Source organism: Anas acuta, chromosome 9 (assembly GCF_963932015.1).
Source record: "Anas acuta chromosome 9, bAnaAcu1.1, whole genome shotgun sequence".
Taxonomy (NCBI): Eukaryota; Metazoa; Chordata; class Aves; order Anseriformes; family Anatidae; genus Anas; species Anas acuta.
Window position 1 is genome coordinate 14,305,582 of NC_088987.1, and position 21,260 is coordinate 14,326,841.

Sequence of the window (21,260 nt, forward strand, 5' to 3'; positions counted from 1 at the left end):
GGCACCAGCACGATGCGGGGCCAGGGCTGCAGCTTCGTCAGCCGCAGCAGCAGAGAAATGGAAATGAGATGGGTGCAGCCAGCTCTGGTCCCAGTGGGGCACCGACCCAAAGGACACCTTGTGGCTGCGCAGGAGAAGCCAGGGGCGGGCGACCACGTGTACCACTGCGCCAGTCCTGCCCCTGAGCAGCACGGACAGGCCTTGCCTGGGGACGGGCTGGTTGTGGCAGCCACAATTATTACATGATTAAATGTTTGCTGTTCCCATTACAAGGCCTCTGTCTGCAGTTATTCACGCGGCAAATGGGGGGTTTAACACAACCTGCTCTAGCTGCATGTCCACCATACAGATTGTTTTGCTGGAGGGCTGGGACGTGGGCATCTTTGTGCTTCTGAGCATCAGAGGAGGAGGAAGGAGAGGGGAGTGTTGTTTTCCAGAAACCTTCCTTCACCCCTGCTGGAACTTTCTTGCTGTTGTTGAGCTTCGCAGTTTTACCATGCCAGCCTTACCTGCTACTGCTGCATCCAAAAGTCTGCTGCAATGAAATGGCCAAGCTGATTGCTACAAGCACAATCCCCGGCACCTCAGTGCTTACGGCAGCCGGAGCAACCACTTCTTCCTTGGCTGGCTTGGTCCCTGTGCCACACTCTGCCCATTTGGTGCCTGAAGCACAGCCCCCAGGGCTCTCGGTGCACAAAAAGCATGGAAACATGTCAGATAAAGTGAGAGCTGCCATTAAAGCAAAGACACAACATAAACAACATGTCCAGCACTGTGCTTTATTGTTAACGCGATGACGTGCATCATTTCCAGATCATTTCAGCTGGGACAAGAAAGAACCCCTCTGATCCCTCGGTGTGTTGCCAGTGCTGTTTTGCCCCGAAACACACGACGGCGTAGCCAGGCGGTTGTGATCCACCGCCACTCCTGCAGACAAGCGTAGTCAGGGCAGTGCCAAGCAGGCCTCTCCAAAGGCAGGGAGCCTCGTCTGGGAGCAAGCACCCTGGCAGCCAGGCAGAAACATCCTTGGCAGGGCTTGAGGTGCCTCAGCTCTCCTGCAATGCCGGTGTCTTGGTGCCCTGCGCCTCCAGCCAGGACCATAAGCTGGTTCTCCAGGTTGGGAGCAGGAGGCTGCCAGGTCCTGGAGCCTTCTGGCTCCAGGAGAACAAATCTGGCTCCAGGAGAACAAACGTGCAGGGACCTACAGCCATCCCGTGTGCAGGGCGGCAGGCAGGGCAATCAAGGGAAACAGATTTCACTGCTTGGCCGGTGCACTTTCATTTAATAAATCAACCTCTTGCCTCCTTTTGCATCTCTTTTTAAGTTGTGCTTTATTCAAACACAAACAACAGCTACCTACTCCTACAGCTTCTCAGTCCCAAAGGAACACTTTTGAGGGGGAGCATGGGACTACAAATGTGGGGGAGAAGAGTTTGTTCCTCTCTGACAGAAAAAAACCCTAGTTCACAAACATGAATCTGGCTGAATTTTGCCTGTACTTTTTTAGAGGTGCAACATCTTTGCAAGAGGCAAAAGTTTAATTCCGGCAAACTCCCTCATGCTCCTCTCTTGTTAATCCTGTTGGAGTTGGAGTCTAACTCAGTCTTGCTGGGTTTTAGCTGGGCTCTTACTAGGAGCCTGTGTGCTGGCTCCATGAGGGTCCCACTGGGCCACAGTGGTTTTGGCATGTGCAAAAATGAAATAAAAGCCACGGTCTCGAGAGAGCCAGCCATCTGAGAGCGGATGAGCATTCCCATTACTGTGTAATTAATGCGCACTTCTGGCTTCAGTTCTTTTGGCAGTGCAGAGTTAATTACAACTGAACTGTAAAACATTGCACATGGATTTTATTTACTGCTTTATTGATGGCATCTGTTCTCCCAGCGAAATCTCAGCTGTCTGCTCTTGTTCAAGGAAACCAGAAAAACTCATTGCAGAGGGCCCATGCTAATTTACATGCTCTGGCTAGAAAGGGAGCTATAGGATGTGGTCAAAACACCATATTTTCATTTGGAGTCCGTGTGTTCGCTTAATGCATTGCCCCAGCATCCCAGCAACACGAAGGGGTGCACAGGGCTTCAGCGCCCAGCCCTTAAGGATGTGCCTGGCCTCGATAACTGGCAACATCTCCTGGCCCCAGCCCGTGATCTGCTGGTCCCCTGCCCATGCCATTGCCCGGAGGCAGCCGGTGTGCTGTGTAAGGCAGGCAGCGTCGGGGTGCTGTGTGCTTCCAGGCTGCAGCAGCTATGGTGGCTGCAATCAAGGGAAGCGTGACTCAGCCTCTCGAGCAAACGCGGGGCTTGTCTTTGTGCTGCAGCTTCTCGGCAGGGCGCAGGGACTGACTGCTTCTGCAGTCTGATTTGCTGGGAGGCTGCCAGCCGCCCTACCAACCTCCTCCTCCTCTCTGCGGGCAGCTTGCAGGCAACTCTGCCCTGTTCCCTGCTCATCGCCCGCTTCCCGAGCGACGAGATGACTTGCCAGAGGAGGACAGGAGGCTGACTTCCCCGTGGCAGGGATGGAGCAAAGGAGCTGGTGATGCAGACAGAGGATGCTGCGGGGAAGGTACAGTCGCAACCGTGGCGGGGGGCAGGGGAGGTGGAGAAGCAAGGGCTGCAGGCAGCTTTCAGCACCTGCCTTGCATCCCTGTCCCTGAATGGGCACCCTGCTGACCACCCCCATGGCAAGGGGCTCCATGCTGCCTGCAACGGGTACAGCCCCCCCTCCTGCAGTGCTTGCTGAGGTGGGAGAAGGCACCTTGTGCTCTGCCCTAGTCCCTGAACCCCCTAAAGGACAGGTATTCTGGGTGCCATTCAGTCCTGGGGTGCCCAGCGGGACAGCCCCGCTGCCTGTGCTTACTGGCTTCTCGTGGGCATACGCTGCACCCCCAGCAGCCTGCCACCCTGTGGGGCCAGAATGGAGAATTCAGGGCATGCCTGATGTTATTTCAAGGACTCGTTAACAATTAGACCTACCATCGGTTGTGTTGGTGCAGAAAGCTGGCCCACCAAAACCTGGCTCCCAAGGTCGATGGGGCTGCATGCGCCCCAGGGGGAGCCCAGGAGCAAGCTGGCATTCAAGAGAAATGGGCAAAAAGGCATTTTCTGGCTGCTCCCTGCCTAGAGCTGAGCATGGGGGAAGGAGACATGAATGAAATGCAGTGGCAGCCCTCGTTTTGCTCCACCAGTCCTTCCACACAGCCAGAAGTCCTCCCAGCCCTTATCATGTTGGTTGTGATAAAGGGTTTGATTGGCAGAAAGGCAGCCAAAATCCTCCTTATAAAACACAGGCCTGTTGACCCTAGAGCTTTGCCACCTCAATACCTGAGTGCTATGCACATTACCTGCCCACAGCCCCCCAGAGCAGACACCATTCCCCTTTAGGCTCCAGAGACACACAGGAGCTTTTTCATCCTTGCTCCAGCAGCATTCGGGGGACTCAGCAATTCAAGAGCTCAGAAGTGGAGGTTGTGAGTGTTTGGGAAGTCTCAGGAGCTGATCTGTGGCTGCAGCAGGCAAAAGTTTGTGGCCTGGCTTTCTTGGAGTCACAAAGGCACACATGATGGCAGTTGGCAACTTTTAACCCAAATCCCCCTTCAACCACAAGGCAGAGTACAGGAATTTATTGCACCCCCTCTGAAATAAGAGGCTGGGCACTGTGACCAGCAGGGTCCCAGCTGGAGCTGACCATCTTTCCTGCAAACCCCAATTTTCCAGGCAGGGGTGCGCTCAGGCTGTTCAAACAAGAGACCTGGTTTCTGCTCACCCTGCTGCCAGGAACACCCCAGGGACTGCCAGGTGGCAGAGCAGGAGCCGTGCTGGTGGCAGGACACGGGGGTCAGGCTGCAGAGTCTGTCTCAATGTGACTCACCCTGTGGGTTTTTACAGAAATCACCTCTCTGCTCTTGCTCAGACCCCCCTCCCCAGGGAATGGCAAACAGGGTGACCCACTGCTCTCAACCCACACGTATCCTTTTTCTTTTTTGCTGCACCCAGCCTAGGAGTGGGAGGGAGGAGGCTAGGCAGCCATGGCTGTGCACGGCCGGCACAGCAAGGTGCTCCCCACCGAGCTGAACAAGGTGTGCCCTGAGAGAGAAGACAGTTCCTCCGTGCACCCCATGAAGATGAGTGACTTCGAGGTGGTCCCCAACCTGCAGCAGAGCAGCAGCAGCATCTCGCGGAGCAGACGGAAGGCACATTTTCCCTCTGGGAACAACGAGAAGGCAAGTTCAGCAGCTGCTGGAAGAGGTGGGAGTTGGCCACACGTGGTAGAAGAGCGTTACTGGGTTATCCTGGGACACATCAGTGGGGGAATCTCAAGCTAGGGGTGGATGTCAATAAGAGATCACTTGAGTTTTGGGGATAGGACAGAAAAAAACAAAGGTCTGAGATACATCTGCATGTCCAGCATTTGAATCTCCTCTCCTTGGAGTACAACTGGCTTAGTCCTTGCAGAGGATGATGGAGCTTTCTTCCTTCACAGCAAAAAAAGCTCCAAATATGCTCCAAGCACCACTGTATCTGGTCCCTGGAGTAAATTCTGGCCCTTTCCAGAAACACTGACCTCTTGCTGCTCTTCCTCAGGAAAATCTCATCTCATGGATTCCTGAAAACATCCGGAAGAAAGAGTGCATGCACTTCGTGGAAAGTTCCCAGACATCAGATTCTGGGTAAGTCAGTCCCTCCTTACCATCTCCTGCCAGGGGAGTAAAAGGGACATTTGGTGACAATTGTACAGCACCAGAAAATCCTACCTTTCTGCCAAGGGAACTGGTATCGAGGGAATTCACAAATTCCTTTTGATACGTTTCTTTACCTGCTGTGTATCACTGCATGTCTGATACCTAGTTTCCCAGTGAGTAACCTTTCTGATGCTTTCCCAGGTTGTCATTTCTTTCCATATTTCATCCAGAGCAACTCTAATATTTCTGTCTTAAACCTCTATAGATGGAAATACCAATCTTTGCTAAGTTTTCCCCTAGAAAAAGCCCTTGTTTATTCACAAGTTCAGAGCTGGAAGACAGGTTGGGTGGGCGGTGCTGGTGCCTGTGGTGTTCCTAATCAAAATGCAAACACCTCATGCCTAGATGTGGCAGGTAGACCACCTGGGCTTTGTTTTTTGGGGTTAGCTTGTTTTCTACAAAGTTGTTGGTGTTCCCTCTCAGGAGGACTGTGTGTGAGTGCGGCTACCTCAGGGAACAGCACCTGGAAGATGCTGTCAAAACTCCCCTCTTCCTGGGGAAGGAATGGGACCCCAGAAGGCACATCCAGGAAATGCCAACAGATGCCTTTGGGGACATCCATTTTGCAGGCCTGGGACAGAAGATGGGAAAGGTGATCTGTTTTTCCCCTCTGTTGTGCCCTGGGAGTCAGAGTTCAAATCTTGCCATAGCAGATGAAATGCAAGTACTTTCCTCCTGAACGAGAGGTTAGGGAAGCATAGAAGTGCCCCAGGGGAAACACAGAGAGATGGATGAGACAGCATCCCTCCTCTCTACCCACCCTTGTACCTTTTCTGAAACCATAAGACTGGTCTTCATGCTATGAGGCCCATACTTCAAGGCATTGCTGTTGCCTGTCCTTATCCTTGGGCAAGTCTTGGGGATTTACATTTCCAGGGAAGTGACTGGGAACAGGGTTACACACCAAGAACTGGGGCAGCAGCAACAGAACTCCTCTGGGAAATGATGTTGGAAGCCCCTGGTTCTTTGCTGGGATGTGAGAAACCATGGTGGAGGTGTCCCTTCCCCCAGCCCTGTTCTTTTTACCCAAAACACATGTATGCTCTTCTTTTGCAGTACGTGCGTGTCTCCTCTGATACTCCTCCACGGGTCATCTACCACCTCATGACACAGCACTGGGGCCTTGATGCACCCAACCTGCTCATCTCGGTTACTGGTGGAGCCAAAAACTTCATCATGAAGCCAAGGCTAAAGAACATCTTCCGGCAAGGGCTAGTCAAAGTGGCCCAGACCACTGGTAAGAGATGCAAAGTTTCTTCCTGAGACTGCAGCAGGAGAGGGACCTGCCATCGAGCGATGCCAGGCCCAGTGAGTTTGGCTGCTGTGGAGACACTGAGCTGGCCTGGAAGGCCTGTTAGGGCCCTGTCTGAGCTACCACCCAACAGGGATGGACTGTTGTTGCTCAGCTGCTGCAAACAGACTTATAGAGAGTGAGACTGAGAGATGCAGCACTGTGCAGAAGGTATCTCCTGTGCTGCCAGGTCTTGATGAAGTGGGCAGAGAGAACATCTCTTAGGGGATGGAGCCTCTCTGAGAGCCAAGTGCTCCTGCAGCCATATAGCGAGGTGCTAGGAGGTTGCCGTGACAGAACCTCTCCCTTCCCAAGTCCCTCTCTGACCCCTAGGGGCCTGGATCATCACAGGGGGTTCCCATGCTGGTGTGATGAAACAGGTGGGAGAGGCAGTGCGAGACTTCATCCTCAACTGCAGCTACAAGGAAGCCGAGATTGTCACCATTGGCATAGCCACCTGGGGGACTGTGTACAACCGGGACAGCCTCATCTGCCCCATGGTGAGCCAGGCAGAGTTGGAAATGCATTTGCTTTGCTTACACCTGGGCTGCTGGGGAAGTTCTACCCAAGGACCATTATGGGAATGGGTGCTTCAAGAGGTGGCTGTGGCTGGTAGCCCAGGTAAAAACCCAGCCAGACCAGGAGTGATGGTTTCAGGGTGATGTTTTTGGAGAAGTCCCTCTGCCCTACCCAGTGTCTTGCATAGGAGCTGTGCTTCTCCTGGGAGGACCCTTGTGGGTGTGTGGGAGCAGCCTGGGAGGGCAGGTGAAGCAGAGACAGAAGAGCATGGGGCGAGACTGCTGTGAGGACTGCAGAGATGGCAGGAGTGACTTCAGCCTGTCTGCCCCTGCATGCTCTCCAGCTCACACAGCGGTTGCTTTGGGCATCTGGTGTGCCTCCTCAGCCCCGTCAGGCTTTGCCCAGAGCCTCTCCTTCTGCATCTTGCAGGGTGGCTTTCCAGCTGAGTATGTCCTGGATGAGGAGAACCAAGGAAGCCTCTCGTGCCTGGACAGCAACCACTCCCACTTCATCCTAGTGGACGATGGGACCCACGGGAGGTACGGAGTGGAAATCCCTCTGAGGACCCGGCTGGAGAAGTTCATTTCGGAGCAGACCAAGGTGAAAGGAGGTAACAGCAACACAAGGAAGCCTGAGGCAGGGGAGGACAAAAGGCTTGATGGGTCATCCATTGGTAAGCAGTGCCCATCCTGGCCTCAGGGGAGAGAGGAGGCCTTGGCTTCCCTGTAGGATCCAGACAAGGGCTTGAGAACATGCCTATGATAAATGCAGAACATGGTTCCTGCCAGGTACCTCAGTGACATGAATCAAGGGGCCTTTTTCTGCCTCAGGCCAACCTTTCCCAGCAGCATGACTGCCAGGAGATTGTTTCCCCTCTCCCCTGAATCCTGGCAGTGCTCCAACCTTGCATTTTACACCCCACAGCTCAGTGGGGACCCAGCTCAGCTGCTTGGAGGGGCTGCCCCACAGGATGGTGACCCCAGGCTCTGCTTCCCTGCAGGCGTTGCCATCAAGATCCCCATTGTTTGTGTGGTGCTGGAAGGAGGCCCTGGGACACTTGATGTAAGGAACTGCCCCTGCCCTCTCCCAGGAGAGCTGAGAGGGGGTAGTGGTGGGATGGAGCAGGATTGGGAAAGCATGTTAAGTTGGTGGCCAGGGTCAAGGGCAGCAAGTCTGCTCCTTGCCTGGGGTGCTGCTCTCCCAGCGTTGGTGGGAACACAGTCGTCACAGGTGAAATGCAGCAGAATAGAGATGCTGTGCTGTATCAGTGGAAGGATTCAGGATCAGTGGGGGTTTGGTGGCCTCTGCATGATATTAGGACCAGTCTCCCTGCTTGGTTGCAGACCATCTACAATGCCATCACCAATGGGACACCCTGTGTGGTTGTAGAAGGGTCTGGGCGTGTGGCAGATGTCATTGCACAGGTGGCCAACATGCCTGTGCCCAAGATAACCATCGCCTTGATCCGGAAGAAGCTCAGTGTGCTTTTCCACGACACCTATGAGCTCTTCACCGAGGGCAAGCTGGTGGAGTGGACCAAGAAGGTGAGCCTGTTGCAGGCAGGCAACTCCTTTCTCTGAGCATGTGGAGACAAAAGGGGTCCCCAGGCATACTTTCCTGTGAGCAGCAAGGCTCCCAGTGGGAAGTTTAAGGCTCAGGTCCTACTGAACATCCATCTCTTCCCAGCCATACTCAGCATTGTCCTGGTGGACACCCCAGGGCTCAGGCTCTGCCCCTCCACTGCCTGCTCACTTTGGGCAGAGAAGGACCGTGTGGCACCAACCCCAGCTGGGCTGGGAGACAGCACAGGGGACCTGCAGGAGACCCACAGGGAGCAAGGGCAGGGGTTCACAGGGGGCTGCTGAAAGTAGCAGGGAGGAGATGTTGCTGCTGACTGCCTGCCCATGGCTTTCCTTGTAGATCCAAGACATAGTGCGGAGCCAGCATCTCCTGACCATTTTCAGAGAGGGCAAATATGGCCAGCAGGATGTGGATGTGGCCATCCTCCAGGCCCTGTTCAAAGGTGAGGGGAAGGTAGCTGCTTGGGGGCATGGGAAAGGTGAATAGGATGGGGGTCACAAGTTGCCTCCTGCAGCTGCTTGGCTTGTGGAGTCACCAGAGGGCTCCTCAAAACTTGTGATGATGAACTGATCAGGAGGAATTTCTCCCAAAGAACCAAGTCTCCAAGTGGGCTGTCAAGGGGGTAAATGACCCTCTGTTCTAATGCATGCACTTTACATGCAGCATCCCAAAACCAAGATCACTTTGGTCGTGAGAACTGGGACCACCAGCTGAAGTTAGCTGTGGCCTGGAACAGGGTGGACATTGCTCGGAGTGAGATCTTCACAGATGACCATGAGTGGAAGGTAAGGCAGTACCTGTGCTGTTTGTCTGCTTCGTGGCTGCCATTGGAGGCAGAGCTGGGGAGCTGGGGGGAGATCGAGGGCAAGGGTTAGGACATTTCTCCCCATTCCTGACCATGCACAAACCTGCCTGGACCTTACTGTAAGACTGTTTGGTCAGGCTTAGTTTGTCAGCTTGAAGGCAGTTCATGTTGAGAGCACTTTTCACCGCTGCTTTGCCTAGGGAGGGTTTTTGAGGGCATTTATCTTGGGCCCTAAACTTCCATTACATTGTCAGGGGCTCTTAATCTGTCTTGTCCTTCCAAAATGCAGAGGCGGGCACGACCTGCAATTCACTGCTTGTAAAGGTCCTATTTGCCCTATAATTTTTTACAAAGGATGTTGGTATTTCATTTAGCAGCACTGGGATCCTTCAGCTGAGTGCTTGTGCACAGGGTGGGGGGAACAAGCCGGCAAGGCCCTGCTTGCTTGTATGGTGCATCCTCATGAGCTGGTGAAAGAGGGTCTGTTGTGGCTCTACCCCATACCCCAACCGAGCAGCCAAGGAAGCAGAGGGCTTCACTGCCAGGGGAGGAAGCATACTGACCTATGAGTGTGTCTCTGGGGATGTTCTGCAAATCCCAGTGCCTCCTTTCCCCTTTCCCTCCCAGATGCTATGTCAATCCCAGAAACTCCTTGAGTGCTTTCAGATAAAATCTTCCCCCCACCTGATCGAGGCCTTGCTCTGAGGCCATGGTTTCTCTCACCTCTGCCTCTGGTCTTCCAGCCTACAGATCTCCACCCTGTGATGGCAGCTGCCCTGATCTCAAACAAGCCAGAGTTTGTGAAGCTGTTCCTGGAACAGGGAGTACGTCTCAAGGAGTTTGTCACCTGGGACACCCTCATTTACCTCTACAACAACATGGCATCGTCCTGCCTGTTCCACAGCAAGCTTCAGAAGGTCCTGCTGGAGGAGACAGAGAACACAGCTGGCTCCAAAATGCCAAGAATCCAACTGCACCATGTCTCCCAGGTGCTGCGGGAGCTCCTGGGCCACTCCACACAGCCACTCTACCCCAAGCCCAAGCACGCTGAGCGGCCCCGGCTCTCCATCCCTGTCCCACACATCAAGCTGAATGTACGCATCTCCAGGTTACGTGGTGGCGGGGTTGCATTAGAGAGGGGGACACTGGCTCAAGAAACAGTCCTGCAAGTTGCAGCTGGATCGCTGTCCCTTTGCACACTCAAGAATCCTACTTAAAATCCCTTAAAGCCCTTCCTACACGCGCAGCACCATGTGGCTGTGACTCTGTTGGGCAGGACCCAGCAGGTGGAGGACAGAGAGGCTCCTCATGTGCTAGACAGGTTGGCCATATCCCCACACAGTTCTGGCCCTAGAAAAAGTGGCGTTTCCTGGATGATTACAGCCCTATCCACCCTTCTGTCTGCAGAAAAGGCCTTCTATGGCTGGTGGAGGCTGGCACGTGGGTTCAGGGAGGGCTTCGTGTTGAGGGGCTGTCTGCTCTCTGCAGTCTCTTGGCAGGTGAACACGTCTGACCGTTGCATCCCTCCCAGGTCCACGGGTCAAGCCTCCGGTCCCTCTACAAGCGCTCTTCTGGCCGAGTCGCCTTCAGCATGGACCCAGTCCGTGACCTGCTCATTTGGGCTGTGGTCCAGAACCGCCAGGAACTGGCAGAAATCATCTGGGCTCAGGTATCGCAGCCCAAACCTGTCAGTCCCAGCTGTAGGGCTCAGACAGAGCCAAGACTCCCAAGCCCAAAAGGCAAGGTTACACCTACTGGGATTCAGGCGAGCAGGTGAGCTAGGTCACAGGTCCATGACAGTGCCCAAGTCACAGCCATATGGGAGCCATCCAACAAGCCTGTGGCAGCCCTCCTAGCCTGTGGACACTCGGTGTTCACTTGATGACATTTGATGATGTTCTGGGCCAGAAGTGTGCTCTTAGCAAAGGCTAAGATAGGGCTCAGCACACTGCAAGGGGGACCCAAGAGCATGGCAGCTGGGGGTAGAGAAGGCTTCCAGCATCTCTGTGCAAGAGATGTTGTAGCTGGCTGCCAGCTGGAAAAACATGAGCATGCCACGGTTGTGGAACATGTCTTCCTCACAGCCATGGAGTCACGAACATCCCATCACCCGTGGCTTCCTATTACAAGAGCAGGAATGTCCCCAGATTCCCCGTGGCAGTTAGTTATCTGCTGACCCTGCAACTAGAGGGAAAGACAGCTCAGCCCTTGTCATGGCAAGTTGTCCTTTCTGAGCAGTGCTCAGCTTGGGGCATTCCTTTTCCCTCCTGTGGGAACCCCAAAGGACTTGTCAGGTCTGCCATGGACTTGTAGGAGTCTCAGAGTCCCATACCCTCTCTGGCCTCTTCTGCTCCAGAGCCAGGACTGCATGGTGGCTGCTCTGGCCTGCAGCAAAATCCTAAAGGAGCTCGCCAAAGAGGAGGAAGACACTGACACCACTGATGAAATGCTGGCCCTGGCTGAGCAGTACGAGAACAAGGCGATTGGTGAGTGGGAGGGGGACAACCAGAACGACTCTCATATCCCGTTGTGTGGCTAGCTTGGCTCACGTTGTGTCTAAGGGGTGGTAGGTGGGGTGGATGGTGCCAAACAGGGCTGTGCTTGTTGTGGTTGGGGTCATGGTGCCATGAGGGCTGTGCCCTGAGTGGTGGCAGGAGTGCAGAGGGAGACCATGGTGAAATGCCCAGATCCTGCTGTGAAATACTCATTGGTGCTCCCCCTGCTAAGCACCGAAGCTGGCCCCAGAGTTCAGCCTTGTCTCCCTGGTCCCCCAGGTGTGTTCACAGACTGCTATCGCAAGGATGAAGAGAGGGCCCAGAAGCTCCTCATCCGTGTCTCTGAGGCCTGGGGGAAGACAACCTGTCTGCAGCTGGCACTGGAGGCCAAAAACATGAATTTTGTGGCCCACGGAGGTGTCCAAGTGGGTTCCCAGTGGTGATGCTTGGGGGTGGTGGTGGAATGGGTGAGGGGGGAGTAAGCAGCATGTCCCCTGCCCCAGATTCAGGGTGCCTTGTTTGCAGAGGTAGGGCTCAGACGGAGGGACTGTGCCCTGCAGTTGGTGGCTGAGCACCCTACCTCCCGCAGCGGCCTGTGCCAGGGTCTGTGGTGGGCCTGCCGTATTCTCCCTGCTCCCGGGGAAATTGATCGTCCCTGATCCTCCTGGGGGACAGGCCCGGGCTCTGTCCGTTGGGTGGGCTAGCTGAACGTCTCAAGAATTGGCCAGAAGGTAGAGGCGGCTCCTGTAACCACTGCTCCTCTTCTCCTCACAGGCCTTTCTGACAAAAGTCTGGTGGGGGAAGCTGTGCATTGACAATGGGCTTTGGCGGGTGATTGCGTGCATGCTCTTCTTCCCACTTCTCTACACCAGCCTCATCACCTTCAGGTACATCGTGCAGCTGGGGGTATGCATGCATGGAGGCAGGATTCTCCTTCAGCCTCATCCTTCAACTGGCTTGCTCTCTGGCCCTGTGCCGCACAGGACAGGAGCCTTTCCTTTATGCAACCACCCAACACGTGCCCAAGAGCACCCTTAGCACACCTGTGTGCCAGAGCCTTCAGCCTCACCTTGCAGTGCCTGCAGGTCCCCTTGGGGTGGCTGCAGTGACCCCAGGGACCAGCTGGGAGGGTCAGACTGTTGTGCAGGGGCTGGGAGAAGCTGTTGTGACATCTCCCTGGGCAGCACATAGTTTGGAGCGCTAATCTGCCAGCAAGGCCCCTTGTGAGCTCTAGCTGGCGAGCACTATTATCCACATGGCCTGGTCAGAGCAGTGCCCCTCACCTGCATTGCTAGCAGGCAAACCTCAGGCAGCTGAGCCATGCTTTTGTCCTTGCTCCCCCCAGGGAGAAGAAGCTGCAGCCCATGAACTGCCTGACACGTTTCCGGGCCTTCTTCACAGCACCTGTGGTCATCTTCCACATGAACATTCTCTCTTACTTCACCTTCCTCCTGCTCTTCGCCTACGTCCTGATGGTTGACTTCCAGCCGTTACCATCCTGGTGGGAGTACCTCATCTACTTCTGGCTCTTCTCCTTGGTGTGCGAGGAGACGCGCCAGGTATGGGGTGGGCAGAGCAGAGGCTGGGAGGAGGTGAGATGGTCCAGGCTGCCAGAGACACCCTTCTGGGTGCTCCTGGAAGGTCCCGTCTAGCTTGTGTTGCCGAGCTGCCTCTAACATCACCATCCATTTGGAGAGGTCCTGGCAGAAGGAACTGCCAGATCGCCCTGTCTCTGTCTCACGAGCTACCTCTGGCCTGGCCCTTGGTACTCGCAGAAAGGCACACTGGTTTGAGTCAAAAACATCAGGAGATGGAGGGACCACTTCCTTCCTTGGGCATTTATTCCCAGAAGTATTTCCACACTTTGTTTCACTTTTTTTTTCCTTTCTTTCAGTTTTTGCTTCATCTCTGTGCCTTTCCTCAACAGACTAAAGAGCCCCCTGTCTCAGGTATCTCTCCCCATGCTCCTCCATGCCCATGTAGAATACCCTGTAGATTCAGGTTAACTTCAGGTAAGCAAGGAAGTCCGGTGATGGCTAGCAGATCTGTGCCACCCCTCCCTTTTACATGGCAGCTGAGTATCTTACAAGACTTTCACTGACATACTAACCCCTCTTCTCTTCCCAACAGCTGTTGTATGACCCAGATGGGCTTGGGGTCCTGAAAATGGCTTCCCTGTACTTCAAGGACTTCTGGAATAAGTTGGATGTTTGTGCCATCGTGGTTTTTATCACTGGGCTGACTTGCAGGTGAGATGTAGAGCCATTTACCTTGCAGTGCATGGGCTCAAGTCACAACTGTAGTCTGCAGCTGGCCCTAAACTAGTCTGAGAATTGTGCACTTTTTTTTTTTTAATTGCAGTTTCTTCTTCAAAAGACCAGTGAAGATTTTTATAATCATGTGATTAACTCCAACCAATTTACTTCTGTTTTCAACTGTTTTTAGGAGAGATGTTTTTAATGCTGCAACTCTCAACCAGCAATCTAGGGAAGATCACTGCAATAGCAGAAATGTAATGCTGTGAGATCAGAAAAAAAAACAACGCACTGGTATCACTGAGCTGTTTCCTTTCCTCTCTTCTGTGCCCAGGCTCATTCCATCAACTTTATATCCCGGACGCATCATACTGTCATTGGCTTTTATTATTTTCTGCCTACGTCTGATGCATATTTTCACAGTCAGTAGAACGCTGGGGCCCAAGATAATCATTGTGAAGCGCATGGTGAGAGCACCTCTCCATCCTGTCAGGCCTGGCTTCCAGCTAGAGCAGCTGGAGGCCTGCAGGGCACGTGCGACCCACGTTGTGCTGTCCTGGAGGGTAGTTTGCTCCAGGATGCAATTTTGCTTCATCCATGTCTTTGCAGATGAAGGATGTCTTCTTCTTCCTCTTCCTGCTAGCAGTGTGGGTGGTGTCCTTTGGGGTTGCCAAGCAGGCCATCCTGATCCACAATGAGGAGCGTGTGGAGTGGCTTTTCCGTGGTGTAGTCTACCACTCCTACCTGACCATCTTTGGACAGATTCCTTCCTACATCGATGGTAAGGGACAGCAGCCTGTAAAATTTTGCGGCACATGCAGGATGGCTTTGTTACAAGGCTGAGGGGTGCCAAGCTCATGCAACAGTCTGCTAGCCCATGGAAGCCCTGCACAGGACTCCTCTTCAAGCCACAGCCATGGCAGGGGGGTTGGAACTAGATAATCTTTAAGGTCCTCTGCAGCACAAGCCATTCTATGATGCACAATGAGCTTGGAAACACTCAGTATGCACCAGTTGCTCAAATCTCTGCCATACTCTAAGCCACCTTGATGCTGGCAGTTGTCAGGGAGCACAACATGCTCCTTGTGACACCGTGAGGTTTGGCTGCAGTGGAGTAGTGCTGTACTCTTTTGCAGGGGTGAACTTCAACATTGATCAGTGCAGCCCCAATGGGACTGACCCCTACAAGCCCAAGTGCCCAGAGACCAATGAGGACAACAAGAAACCCATCTTCCCAGAGTGGCTGACAGTCATCTTACTGTGCCTATACCTGCTCTTCACCAACATCCTCCTCCTTAACCTCCTCATCGCCATGTTCAAGTGAGTCTGACCTGGACCCGTGGTCCTGACAGTGAATCAAGCTGGCTTTATTGCAGGCTTGGCCAGGGCCAGGGCACTATGTGCTGAGAAAGTGTGAGGAGATGCCTTGTATGAGCATGGACCAGACCTCAGGGGTGCTTTCGTGGGGAAGGGGAGGGTTATAGACATGGTGGAAGCAGAGGTTGCAGGCCGGGTCTGTTCAGGGAGACAAGTAGAAGCCAGGGCACCACACGGCTGAGGTGTGCCTCCTTGCCCTCATTTCACAGCCAACTGTGTTCTGTCCCCAGCTACACGTTCCAGCAGGTCCAGGCACACACAGACCAGATCTGGAAGTTCCAGAGGCACGACCTGATTGAGGAATACCACGGCCGCCCGCCCGCACCTCCGCCGTTCATCCTCCTCAACCACCTGCAGCTCCTGGTCCGGCGAGTCCTGCTGTGCAGGCCAGCCACGCGCCACAAGCAGCTCAGTGAGGAACAGCTCCCTTCCCTTCCTTTGCTCCCTCCCTGGGGCACGAGGTTTGGCGTCTGTGTTGTGGCATCAGAGTTTGGGATGCCTCGGGATATGACAGCATTGCCATCCCCTTCCCCTGGCAGAAGAGAAGCTGGAGAAGAATGAAGAAGCTGCCCTGCTCTCCTGGGAGATGTACCTGAAGGAGAACTACCTGCAGCACCAGCAGTGCCAGGAGAAGCAGAACACAGAGCAGAAAATCAGAGACATTGCACAGAGGTACTGACACTGCTGAGACAGGGACATCCCATCCTTGACTGTCCTGAGCAGGAGGGAATTGGGATTGGTGCTCTGGGACCTCAGGGAGCTGTTGCTACACTCCTTGCTGTGTATGCAGGAGATGGGAGAGTGCTCATAGGAATCTGTCCTGTGGAGGTGGCTGCACCCACATGGAGTGGGCTGCTGAGCACCTACAGCAGGCACTACTCCTAAGGGGGTTCTTCTCTGCACTGTCCCTCCAGAGTTGATGTGCTGGCAGAGCTGCTGGACTTGGATCGGGTGAAGAGGACAGGTCTGGTGGAGCAGAGATTGATCGCTCTAGAAGACCAGGTGAGGCAAAAACTGAACAATTGCCTTGGAAAGGTGGGATTTTCCAAGGGGGTGAGTCAACTGAACCACAGCATAAGAGAAAGTTCCTCTGAATCAATCCCCCTTTGAAACAGCTTGAGTTTTGTTGCCAAAGCAATAGCTTCAAAGAAGAACAGGCATATAGGAAATACATACCTTTCTGTTCTGTTTGTCTCCAAAATGAAAAGGATGAAAACGGGATAATGGGAGGTTGTGGGATGAGCCCCTGTACTGGTCATCCAGCCTCCTCCTTGGCTTGAGAGAGCCCTACAGGCCCTCTGGCAATGGGGGACTTTCAGCCTCCTCCCTGTGAAGCTGTTCCACACCACGAATGTGCACTGCCAGCCCAGGGGCTGGGCTGCAGACCAGCACCCCTCCAACACAGCTCATGAAAGGACTGAAGCGCAGGGCTGATCTTAAGTGGGCTTTTGAGCTAGTCAGGGCCACTGAGGCCTGTTAATTCTCTTAGGGCCCTGGCAGAAGCATCTTTTTTTTCTGTTGACCCAAAATCAGGAATGATTTTGCAACTCTATTTTTTTTTTTTTAATCTCCATTTAATTTGCAGAGAGGGAAACAAGATGGTGTATTGGGGACTGGGGGACTCTGCTTAGGTGCTGTGTGTCCATCCCCAGGCATCAGTCCTGGGCTACCTGAGGAACGAGCCAGTTGTGCCAAGAGTATGGGGACCACGTGCCATAAGCCTACAATGAGACAACACAGAGACTCCTATGTCATTTGGGGGAGAAATAATATAAGTGCAGCAGAGTCCCACCACTCTTCTGGGTGGTTTCTAAGGGAAAGGGGAATGGGTGGCACTGGGAGGGCAATGCCCACGCACTGGGGCCATGCAGAAGGGGCTGACCCTCCCCTGTCCCATGCAGGTTCATCAGAGTGCCAAAGCCTTGAGGTGGATTATGCAGGCCCTGCAGGGCAATGGCTTCACTTCAGAGGAGGACATGCCACTCTTGGGTAAATACAGCTGGCTGCACTGCAGCAGCACTGGGGGAAGTCCAGGGCCTGCCCTGGGGCCAGTCCCAGCCTCCAGGCTGGAGCCCTCCCTGGAGCCCATGGCTGAGGCTCTTCATGCAGCATGGCACAGAGGAGGCTCCTGTCCCTCCTCGTCTTGCCTGAAGGGATGCCAAGGAGCCAGACCCACTGGGGGCGTCAGCAGATCTTGTCCTGTACAGACTCAGCCAGCCTCCTGGCTGAGCCACAGCCCTCAGCACCAGTCCTGCTGAGGCTCAGCACCCCGCTCTGCAGGGTCTCACTGTCTCTGTCTACCTTGCAGCCTCCAGCAGAACCTCAGAGATGAAGGAGCTGGACCTGGAGGAGAAACCTGAAGAGAAGCAGCCCCCATACCATGTGCTCAGTCGAAACCTCATCTACCCAGGGTCTCACACCATCCGCTTCCCCGTGCCGGATGAGAAGGTGCCCTGGGAGGTAAGAGCTCTGGCCTAGGCAGCAGTGCTAGAGGAGGGGACCATGGGCTGCTCCCATGGGTGGGAAGGGGAATAGAGCTTTTCGTTTCAACCCAGAGAGAGAAGAATTAAGCTTGGGAGCTGCTGAACTCTGTCAGAATTCAGCACCCCAGTGCTGGGTGTCTACTTGGTGGAGGGTCTAACCATGGCTGGAGATGCTTCCCTGGGAAAATGCTGTGGTTGTGCTCAGTAAAACAAGACTGGGTCTCACTTGGGGATGTCTGGAGGTTTTTGAGATGGGAAGGCCCATCTGGGCTGTCCCCTCACCAAGGTCCCACAGGGTAGCCATGCTGGGCATGACAGCTCCAGTGAGATTCTGTGTCTGGGTGAACAGCTCCTCTAAGGCCCTCTGAGGGACAAGAAAAGGGAAGTGAACATTGTTCCTGCTGGGATTGTGGTAGGGTTTTCTGTGGTGCTTGGATGGGAGACAGAAGGAGCAGACACCTGCCTCCTCGCTTTCTGAATCAGGAATGTAGGTCGGGGACAGGATCTAGTGCTGGCTTCCATGAGGGCACAAGTGAGGTCCCAAGCCTCCAACCAAGACACAGAGCTCAGCCCCAGAGCCCTTCCTGCCTGGGGGAGTGATACCATGAGCTAGGTGGAGGAAAGAACTGTGAGAGAAAATGTAACCAGGGTTCCCAGTCCTTGCTGGCCACCAGAGCAAGGATGCAAGTGGGGTCTGACATGGCCACATGCTCTGCAGGTGGACTTCCAGCTGTATGACCCTCCTGCCTACTCAGCCGACCACAAGGACACAGCTGCGCAAGACCCATTCAACCTGTGAGTGTCCCCGGGGGGCTCCCTCCCCATCCAGCCCTTCGTCCCTGCCCTGTCCCCCCACGTAGTAGCCCTCACTGTCAAACTGCTTCCTGCCTCCAGCTCCTTAGAGTCTCTCCTGAAGATAAACTACAATGCCATGGACGGGCTGATTGACCGGCAGAGCTTCCATGGCCTCTACGCCGTGCAGGATGGACTGCCGCTGTGAGTGCACCCACCGTGGGGTAGGTGGGTGAGGTGGGAACAGTGGGGATAGGCACCTCTGAAAAGCACCACCCACACCAGAAGCTGCTGTCACGGCTGTGTGAGCCAGGAGGGCTGCAGTCCTTTTGGCAGCTAAGAGTGGGGCATGGAAATGGCACGCATAGCCCTTGGGGTATGTCTTCCTCAGGGCTATGCTCCCCCCAAAACAAACAAACAAAAAAGCACCCCAGAACACACAAAATGCAATGGTGGGGAATTTGGGAATAGGGTCTAGGGCTTTGGCCAGCTCTGTGGTGTAAGCCTCCATGCCTGCTTGCTCTTTCCTACCAGGAATCCCATGGGCAGGACAGGTCTGCGAGGCCGCGGGAGGCTGCACAGCTTTGGGCCCAACCATGCCCTGCACCCAGTTGTGACCCGGTGAGTGTCACGAACGGGGAAGGAGGCACAAAGCCCTCTCAGAGAGGCCAGGATGTCTGGCAAAACCCATCCAAAGCAGGAGTCTTCTGCATGCTGGGAAGGGGGGAGCTGGGTATGGCTTGCAGAATAACATGGACCTGTCTCTCACAGCTGGAGGAGGAACTTGGATGGGTCCATTATCAGGAAGAGCCTGAAGAAGATGCTGGAAGTGCTGGTGGCCCAGTACCCCCTGTCAGATGTCTGGGCTCTGCCTGGGGTAAGTGGAGGTGGCCTAGGAGGCTCTGAGGCAACCTGGTCCAGCCAAGTCCCAGGAGCTCTGCAGGCCCTGAAATGCCCTGTGCAAAAGGGAGAAACACAGATGGGTATAGGACCAAGAGGAGGGAGGCACCACTGCTGGTTGCCCCACTCCAGCAGAGCTTGTGGCAACTTCTGCGGTGGTGGCAACCATCAGATGTGCTGAGCTGGTGGCGGTGAGGGAGGCTGGGCTGGGCTACGAAATCTGTTTTGGTGCAGGGGTCGCTGGAGCCAGGCGAGATGCTGCCACTGAAACTCAAGTGGGTCCTGCGCCGGGAGTTCTGGCCTCAGTTCCAGAACCTGCTGAAGCAAGGCACCGAGGTATGGAGCACACGGAGGAGATATGGGGCAATATCCCACAGCCTCTGGGGCCTCTCAGTGCCCTTGGAGCAGTGCTTATGGCCCTGCTAATGCAGCAACCCTTCACTGTGCACAGATACACAAAGGGTACCTTGATGACCCCCGCAACACAGACAATGCCTGGGTTGAGACTGTTGCTGTCAGCATACACTTTGACAGTCAGAACGATGTGCAGATGAAGCGACTGAATTCGGTAAGAGCCTCTTGCCTCTGTGGCTCCCTGACCTGGCTCTCAGCTCTCACTGCTCCTTACCCCCAGCACGCACGTGATGTCTCTGCTCCCCTTCCAGTTCCTCCAGGGCTGCGACCCAGAGCTGTGCATCCGCTGGCAGGTGCTGGACAGGAGGATGCCCCTGCACGCCAACCACAAGCTGCTCCTGTACAAGGTCTCGACCCTCCTTGGTGCCTACTACTGAATCCTCAAGCACAAGCTGACTCCTGCAGCCCCAGGCTGGGCCCTGCTGCTATGCCCCAGCTCATCTGTGAGGCCGTGGGAAGCTGCTGGAGCCTGGGCAGCTACTGCAGCACCCACAGTCACCACCGCGGCTGAAATCCCACAGCCACCAGCTCGTCCTTCCCCGTCCTTCAGAGAGGCTGAGTTCAGCCCCAGCTTGTCACTCCCTGCTTCCACATCAGCCCCAGTGCTAGCCCAGGGCTCGGACCAGGCAGAACCACGGGGCTGTCCCTACAAGGTGTTCCTTCTCTCAGCCCCTCCCTGCTGTCTGCTTTGCTGTGGGTGCTGGGGACATGCCTGCCCCCCTTCCTCTCCACGTCCATCGGGCAGTCGTGCTCCCTGCTCACCCTCTGGGCTCCAGCAGCCCCATCAGCATCACTCCTGGAGAACTGCTGCAGGGAAGGCTTGGGGTCTTTTGCATCTGACTGTCCTGCAGGCTGCTACCATGACAGACATCCCTCTGTCTCCATTTAGACACCGTCTTGAGCTGTGATCCAGCACTTTGGAAGGTGCCAGCAGCTCTTGGCTTATATACCCACAGCTTTATACTCCTGCACAGGTCCTCCCCTCCAGCTCTTATGTGATCCCATGCGTGTATGCTGAGCAACACATTGCAGCTGATCTTCTTCCCTCTGTGGGAGCCAAGGCAGCAGCTAAATGACACCTGCCTCCCCCGTCCCCTCGTGCACATGGGCAGCCAGGGCAGCTCGCTGCTCCGTGGCCACGCGGGCAGGTAGGGAAGCGAGTGAGGACACTTGTACCCATCACAGACAGCTCTGGTCTTGAGAAGTCCGTCAGTCACCTTTGCTGTTGCCGGCCATAGGAAGGATGAGGCACAGCAGAGACGTTTCCCAGGGCCTCTTGATAGTCCACACCAGCCCAGGGAGGGTGGACAACAGCTGGCGCTGCTCAGGGAGGGATTCCAGCTGCCTTCCCCTCACCCAATGCACCAGACACCGGCCAGCCAGAGCTGTCCTTCCCCACTGGTGGCCATCACAGCACAAGGGCAGTCTCACCAGTAAATGCAGTGGGGCTGGGACAGGGGGTCGGAGTGGCAATTTAGTCAACCCTCAATAAACCATGTATTAAAGGCTGGTGGTTTGTCATGGCTCTTTAAACACTGGCTGTGCCCGGGGACTGTGCTGAGGAACACATTTCCAGGATGAGCCCGGTTTGAGCGTTCCCACCCCAAGTC

The 21,260-nt window shown here is 54.9% G+C and overlaps 1 protein-coding gene across 3 annotated transcripts; it reads left to right on the forward strand.

Moving 5' to 3' along the window:
• The first annotated feature begins 2,280 nt into the window (after positions 1 to 2,280).
• On the forward strand, positions 2,281 to 21,159 carry TRPM2 (transient receptor potential cation channel subfamily M member 2). 3 transcript variants are annotated; one of them, XM_068692202.1, is made up of 33 exons: positions 2,281 to 2,562; positions 3,998 to 4,219; positions 4,581 to 4,666; positions 5,162 to 5,330; positions 5,795 to 5,975; positions 6,363 to 6,529; positions 6,978 to 7,158; positions 7,549 to 7,610; positions 7,892 to 8,092; positions 8,469 to 8,571; positions 8,793 to 8,914; positions 9,678 to 10,028; positions 10,466 to 10,603; positions 11,291 to 11,420; positions 11,709 to 11,854; positions 12,204 to 12,316; positions 12,775 to 12,988; positions 13,560 to 13,678; positions 14,019 to 14,151; positions 14,294 to 14,465; positions 14,821 to 15,004; positions 15,292 to 15,473; positions 15,601 to 15,733; positions 15,976 to 16,063; positions 16,963 to 17,050; positions 17,370 to 17,521; positions 18,263 to 18,339; positions 18,439 to 18,540; positions 18,871 to 18,957; positions 19,108 to 19,213; positions 19,471 to 19,572; positions 19,688 to 19,804; positions 19,902 to 21,159. In XM_068692202.1, exons 2-33 carry the CDS (start codon positions 4,025 to 4,027, stop codon positions 20,025 to 20,027), a joined length of 4,527 nt encoding a protein of 1,508 aa, XP_068548303.1. In that variant the 5' UTR covers positions 2,281 to 2,562; positions 3,998 to 4,024; the 3' UTR covers positions 20,028 to 21,159. The 3 variants fall into 3 exon arrangements, with proteins under 3 accessions (XP_068548303.1, XP_068548302.1, XP_068548304.1); XM_068692201.1 differs by having other exon boundaries at positions 2,282 to 2,562; positions 3,993 to 4,219; XM_068692203.1 differs by lacking the exons at positions 2,281 to 2,562; positions 3,998 to 4,219; positions 4,581 to 4,666; ... (11 more) ...; positions 11,709 to 11,854; positions 12,204 to 12,316 and adding an exon at positions 13,357 to 13,441 and having other exon boundaries at positions 12,936 to 12,988.
• The last annotated feature ends 101 nt before the right edge of the window (positions 21,160 to 21,260 follow it).

Coding starts and splice junctions, on each gene's coding strand:
- TRPM2 (XM_068692202.1), top strand. CDS start 4,025: ATGGCTGTGCACGGCCGGCACAGCAAGGTGCTCCCCACCGAGCTGAAC. Junction 7,159..7,548: donor GCAGACCAAGGTGAAAGGAG/GTAACAGCAACA, acceptor GCTTCCCTGCAG/GCGTTGCCATCAAGATCCCC. Junction 8,093..8,468: donor TGGTGGAGTGGACCAAGAAG/GTGAGCCTGTTG, acceptor CTTTCCTTGTAG/ATCCAAGACATAGTGCGGAG.